Below are 7,087 nucleotides of genomic sequence, written 5' to 3' on the forward strand. Positions count from 1 at the left end.
AAAGGGATAGGTTATATAAAAAGAGTAAAAAAAAGAAGGAAAAAGAAACGACTTAGTAAACGGGCCTAAGGTCGAATTATACCTCTAACCGTAGTAGTTAAATTAATAAAAAAAAGAGAAAGTTAGTATTGGATTAGAAGTCTAATTTAACCGTAGTATATAGCTAACTATATAGGGGCTAATTAGGGGCCCTATTTATAATTATTATAGCTAGCCTAACTTACGGTTAGAACCTCCTTTTTATACCTACTACGCAGATATTTATATAGTTTAATTAATCTCTTCGTCAACTACGGTTCGAACTAACTACCCTGTAATAGGGATACTAACATATGGCGATAGGGCGAGCTGTGGTTGCAGACCTTTACGGGCCGGGAGAAAGGCCTGGGCCGATGGCTTTCTACTCTTTCGGAACCATCATGGGCCCAACCCTTGGTCCCGTGCTAGGTGGTATAGTTAATGGAAATCTTGGTTGGAGATGGGTATTCTGGCTGGCTGCCATCTTGGTATGATCCGTCTCCATTTATCCGTGCCGTGCCGCAATCACTGACGTGGCAATGACAGGCTGCTGTTGCTGCAGTTGGCTTGTTGTTTTGGTTACCAGAGACTCATCAACCAACAATCGAACGCTTGTTGACGTCAGAACCGCATGAGTCTCACCGGAATCAACAGCACCATGTCAGAGGACTCTTAGCGAGGCTGCCTTCTTTCGATAACCTCCGCCGAAGTTTGTGCAGTGCATGGCTTCTCCCACTCAAAGTCGCGAGCCACTTGACTTGCCTGGTACCCCTCCTCATGATCTGCGTTTTCAATGGAACTGTCAACATGATCTTGTCGTCTCTGGGCACTGTTTACCAAAATCATTTTGGATTTCCAGCTTTAACCGTGGGTTTATCATACTTGGGAATAGGATTTGGGGGGATCAGTGCACTAGCATTTTCAAAAAAGTTGATGCAGTTCGTTGCGACGAAATTTCCGGAGGATGAAGACAGGAAGCATGCCAGTCTCTTACTTTTAGCATCGGGGGCACTTCTGCTTCCAGCGTTAGGCCTTTTATGGTATGGATGGTCCGTCGCAACACACACATCTTGGATCGTACCCATCATTGGACTATATTTCTTCGGCTTTGGCTACATGGCTGTGCAGGTAAGGAAGCCTGTATATTGCTAGTGTTTTAATGCTGACGAATGTCTTAACAGCTCTCGCTACTCATCTTCGTCGTTGAGTCCGTACCGGGCTTTTCAGGCTCTGCAGGCGCCGCTTTCACTGTTGCCTCGTCTATAGGGGGGTCCATCATTCCTTTGTCAACCTTCCCAATTTACGAGAAGGTTGGTTATGGATGGGGGAATACGATCATTGCTGGTATTGAGATACTGCTTTGTGCTGCTTCAATGACTATGTACTTGTGGACGAGGAAAGCTGGCGCCCAGTTGCCTTTAAAGGTCCATATACATAGATAGCAAAGATGTCCGAAATACAGTAAGCCTCCATGTTTTTCCTCTGCCTTCGCTGTGACTTTTCTAAACGTCACTCTGGTTCTGTTGTACGGCTCTTAACCTTCGCCAAGCTACAACCATCATCTGGCGATGGAAAGACCATCGAAGCATCAGATAGGCGAGAAGGAGAGATGCCGCAGCAATGCCTATCCAAATACCAAGCTTCGCATAGCTACCTTCATTCAACTCTTGTAGGTTCATGCCAAATATCGATGTTGAAAATGAAAGTGGTAAAAAGAAGAAACCAAGGGTCGACAATTTCCGCACGGTTTCTCCCTGATGGATGGTTCTTTGAGAATCATCAATCATAGCCGCATTTGCCAGCATCGAGGTACTTTGCAAGTAATCCTCACTGAGCCTGATAGCCCGGCGCTTCATCTTTTGGTAGTCGCGTTCAATCAGCCGATGTGACATGTCGGCTTTCCTCAACCCACTCTCCGATTTGGCCGTGGTCCAATTATTACTGTCTTTCGCCTCCAGAAATTCGCATATTTCTTCCAGGCTTTGCGCATGTCGATCGAGGATCTGCTTGTTGTGCACCAAATTCCACACTGTCAGTCTTTTGTCGAACTCTGTCTCGGCAAGAACTGCGGGCTGCATGTCCTCTTCGAGAAGATGCTGCAACTTGTCCAGAAATTGCGCTTCGGAAGCCACCGCAAATCTGAAAATACCGCTCAGGCTGTAATAAGTATCCTCTAGCATTGTATCGCTATCAAGAAGTGTGTCGAAGGCCTCATGTAATAGCTTGAAAGTTGCTGGCTGTGATACAAAGCTTTCATCATCGTCTGTTTGTTGATAGCGTGGTCGCGAGCCTCCCAAAATCTTTTCGTCGGCGAAAAAAGTCCCAGGTCGATGTTGTGTCGTAGCCCAATACCTAACAGGCATGCCTGTGTATTCCAAAAGCTTCGAGTTCCAGGGACCTTTGTCATCAGGTCCAAACCCACTTCCGAAGTCTAGCCAAACGACCGCTGGCCCAAGTCAGATGCTGCCGCTATAGCCAAGGAAGGTACCTTTGATAATACTTACCAGTCCAATGTTTGGAATCGTTCTGCCTGTCCGTCACACAAATTGATATCGTCTGTTCCAATGAAACATGCTGGCGATCAAGCACAAAGAAGTTTCTAGCCATTGACATTCCATGCTCAAGTTCAGGCCCATATCGGTCCCAGCTCTTAAGATATTGCTTCATAAGACTGGAAATCTGCTCTCGTAGATTTGAAAGCCTTCTTTGTTCTTCCTGTTCCGATCGCTTGATGTTGTTGTGAGCGAATCGTGTACCCAGCGTTGTAAGTTTCAACTGCATCATTTGGGTCTTGGATGACGGTAAAGACGCATCTGAATACTGTTGTTCCTGAGAAAAGGGGCTCGCGGCAGAGAAATGAAGATGTCGACGGTAGAACTCTGGCTCGAGAGAAAGCTTATGCCCAATGACATTCAGCCATCGTGCCGGCTGATAGCCCCTTAAAAACACGATGGTGCCACCAACGCGGCAGGAGTTTACTTGGTCTAAGGACGTTTCGAGCTCTTCTAGAGTTCTCACATCGTGTCTAATGGGGCTGCTAGCCCCTGGGACATATGTCCGCAGGTGAACGAAGGCATCGCCGTTAGGTGCATTTTCAACATATTCAACAGATTGTTGGTCTTCCCCGGATGGGTGATAGGGCGCCCCCAAGAATGACGACAGCGGGCCGAGAGTGCTGAAAGTGTAGAACGAGTTTCCGCTATGTTTTCTGGACTTGAAATCGATTCGCTGTGCGTACACTTGCTCCTCAGATGCCCTTGCTGATACAATGTTAATCCTGCACTTGGATATTTCACAATGGGGGGATGTCATTCACCTCGGATGAGACTCGGCCGAGCCGCTGTCGAAAAGGTTGGCTTTTCTTCCATTCTACAGAATATAAGAATTGAACCACTGGAAGAACATGGGAGGTAGTTGCCGAGATTTCGTGCTACACTCCGTAACTTCTTGGTACTGAGAGTTGAGAGCTAGGACGAGCTACATGCCCTTGGTTCACAGGCGCTGCCATATTGTTGTCCGGGATAATGCGTTTATAAAGACAAGAAGAACCGAGAGAGGTTTACAAGCAGATCCAAATGTGTCTGCCTGTAGCACGCAGCCTGCTTGGTTGGGGCGGCCTCCCAAGGCGAAACGCCGCGGAAGCGCCAACCGGAGCTCCAACTCCCCAACATGGTCACCAGTGCGGTTTAGATAAGAGAGTGTGGTTACACAAATGTCGAGGTTGTACAAGGATTACTTTTCAGCGTCAAAATCGGACCAGAGACCCTGGTCTAGAATCTGAGGCGCTATTTTTGGCTGGTACAAATTTCGGTGGCTTGGTGAGAAGCCTTGCTTTGCATCCCGAGGCATGGACATGTCACGTAGTACCGTAGCCTTAATTTTCGTAAAACATGCCAGTGCAGAATGCATGTGGATTTGCCTTGAACATTAGAGATTGCCGTTCAACCCCGATCACTCTAGGATCAAACAATATAGGTGGATCCGGCTCTCCGTCCTTCGTCTAAAGTCGTTGGCGACGGTCCGACGATTTTATGGGGACATACGGCAGACTGCAAGAGGCACTCTGCCAAAACCGTTCTTTCTAATAGACCTACGGCTACCGTAAATTTTAGGCATTAATAGCGCAACTTTCTTATATATATAAATAAATATTATAATAAATCCTATATATTATTATAAGGAATTGCTTATGACTATAAGTAATAATAGTTATATAAGGGCGGTTATGCCGCTTAGTAAAAGTAGGGTAGCTAGGGGGTATATCCTCCTTACTAATTTCTATTACTAATCAATTTCCCTTTCTTCTTAACTAACCTAATATTCTTTAAGTAAGGTAAGTAATCCGCTTATGCCCCTATAGTTACTTATTAGTAATTATATTTTACTTTATTATACTTTATACCCTTTTTTATTTTATTTTTATTATTATTACCTAATTATATACGTAATTATAAGTATAATATTCGCGATTTATTAATTAGAAATATTAATTAGGTATAATTAGGTAATTTTATACGTAATTACTAGTGTAATTTTTACTAATTAATAATTATGCTTTTTCTTAGGTTAATATATGCGTAATTATAAGTGTAATTACGCGTATATACCTATTTATAATTTAATTCTTTTTATTTACTTTTTTTTTTAGTATTAACTATTTACGTATATATACTAATAATTTCGTATAGGACACTCCCTTTCTTAATAATTGCGTATACCGTATAATATTTATAATAAGTACTTAATATAGCGTTCCGGCCCGTATTAAGGGTATATAGCTCCCGACGGTCCCCGTATACTAACCTACGTAATACCCTAACGACCTTACGTTTTATAAAATAACTTCTTACCTCCTTACTAATACGTATACTTCTATATAATAGCTTCTTTATTATACGGATTCTTATATTATTTATAGGCTTTTTATCTTCCCTTTCGAAGACTTTTTATTAGATCTATAACCTAAGTATTATATAAGTTAGTATATACTACCCTATACTATTTAATATTACTATACTAACCTATATAATCTAGCCCTAGCGTTAGATTAAGCTTAACCCTAAGATTATTAAAAATAGCTATTATATACTTTTAGATATTACTATAACTCGTACTTAGGCTTTTAATACTATTTAGATAACTATATATAGTAACGCTAAGACTAGTACTAAGTTGTGTGCCCGTTATAAGGCTAGTAAAAGCATTTTTACTAATTACGTTACTTTTATAAATAAGGGCTACTCTAATTATAACTATATATTTATTATATACGAGTATATGCTCGTTACGCCTCCTATTATTACTTATATATTACCCTATACTACCTCATATCTATCTATAGTTTATTAATAGTTCGTACTAGCTTATAATATGCTTATTAAGGTCGTTAAGCGCGGTCGTAACTATAAGGGCCGTAGTAAAGTCTATATCGGCGCTCTACTTAAGTCTCTAAGTATTATCCCCGCTATATACCTCCGTATAATAGCAAAAGCCCTTAAATAAATAGCTAAGTAGGCTAAAGATAATAAAGAGGGTATATATAATAATATATAGGATTATAAAGAGCGTTACTAACTTATATAAACTCCGAGTAAAGAGTAATTAATTCGATATTTTTATATAGTATAGTATAGGAGTTTATATAGGTATATATTAAGATATAGTACGGTTAGGCTTAATACCTAAGTAATAAGGCCCCTATAGGGTTATAGGGTACTTACTAGCTATAAGCTAGAGTATATACGCTTAGTTTAGCCCGTAAGAGGCCGTAACTAACTATATAAAAGCTCCCCCTAAAGTTTAACGTTTTTAATAAAATTACAGAACTTTTATTTATCGTATATTATTATTATATATTTTTCTATCCTTGTTAGCGTTATAGATCCCCGTAAGCGTTTATATTTCTATATATATACTTATAAGACCTAGTAAGTAAAAGGATACCCCTATATATTACTATAATTATATATAAATATTTACCCCTTATTTAAAATTCCTTTTTTAGTTTTTTACTTTATATATTACTACTTTTTTAGAATAGTACGACCGCGTATTGATTTTTTACTATATTAAACGATAATTATTATAAAGTTAGAGAGTAATTAGACTTATAATATAATTATTATATATATCTTTATAGTTTTTAATATTAGAATTATAAAGCGAACTTTCGAACGTTAACTTACGAAATAGGACTTATAATAAGAAGAGCGTACGGTCTTTTCTAAGGATTTATTAATTCGTATTTAAGAATTATTTTTTTAATAATGCTTAAACGATAAAGATATCCTTTTTTAACTCTAGTCTAAAGGATTTATAATTACGGCTATAGGATTATTAATACTTCGTTAATAAAATTAGCTTTAGTAATAATAAATATTAGAATAGCTTATAATTATATAATAACGATTAGAAGAGTTTTTTTTTAGTATACTAGAAGTTACTTACTATGTTAAAGGGTATAGTAAAGAGTATTTTTATATATAGGTTCGTTAATAAGCTTATATTATTAGCCGAGATAAACTATACTTTATATATTATAAAACCTTTTTATAATAAGTTTAAGATCGGTTAAGTAAGATAAAGTACTATTATAAAAGGTTTATAACTCTTAGATTAAATTATATTTAGTTTTTAAATACGTACGATAAGCTTTTACTATTTAGATTTAAGATTTATACTAGTATTAATATTTATTTACGGTTTATTATATAGTTCTATATAGGGGTTTTTACTTATACGTCCCGGAATATACTTATATAATATTTTACCGTTATTTAATAACGGGGATTTATACTATTATAAGTTCGTTTAGACTGAGGGAAAGAAACCGTTTTTATGTCTAGTATTTATTACTACTTTTTATAATACTATTTAATAATAAAAAGTCTAATTATATTCTATAATTACTAGATCTTTAGTAAAAGTATTTATAACGTTAAGATTAAGAGTTAGTAGAATTGTTTTTATTAAAGTAGATTAGTATATTAGTAGGTAAGTAATATATATCTTAGTATATATAAGTATACTTACGTTTATAAGAATACTTCTAACTACTTAAGTTCTAAGG

General features: G+C 37.9%; 2 protein-coding genes across 2 annotated transcripts; one reads left to right on the forward strand and one right to left on the reverse strand.

The window, feature by feature from the left end:
- Nucleotides 1-392: 392 nt before the first annotated feature.
- On the forward strand, nucleotides 393-1,460 carry CLUP02_16599 (uncharacterized protein; the record flags this gene model as incomplete). The annotated part of the gene is made up of 3 exons (XM_049295517.1): nucleotides 393-506; nucleotides 565-1,146; nucleotides 1,200-1,460. 3 exons carry the CDS (start codon nucleotides 393-395, stop codon nucleotides 1,458-1,460), a joined length of 957 nt encoding a protein of 318 aa, XP_049152664.1.
- A 60-nt stretch (nucleotides 1,461-1,520) lies between these two features.
- Nucleotides 1,521-3,873, reverse strand: CLUP02_16600 (uncharacterized protein; the record flags this gene model as incomplete). Its single annotated transcript, XM_049295518.1, has 6 exons — nucleotides 1,521-2,464; nucleotides 2,523-3,274; nucleotides 3,335-3,358; nucleotides 3,413-3,495; nucleotides 3,582-3,678; nucleotides 3,755-3,873. The coding sequence occupies 6 exons, from the start codon at nucleotides 3,871-3,873 to the stop codon at nucleotides 1,521-1,523; spliced, it is 2,019 nt and encodes a 672-aa protein (XP_049152665.1).
- Nucleotides 3,874-7,087: the final 3,214 nt, after the last annotated feature.

This window comes from Colletotrichum lupini, chromosome 9, assembly GCF_023278565.1.
Source record: "Colletotrichum lupini chromosome 9, complete sequence".
NCBI classification, from domain to species: domain Eukaryota; kingdom Fungi; phylum Ascomycota; class Sordariomycetes; order Glomerellales; family Glomerellaceae; genus Colletotrichum; species Colletotrichum lupini.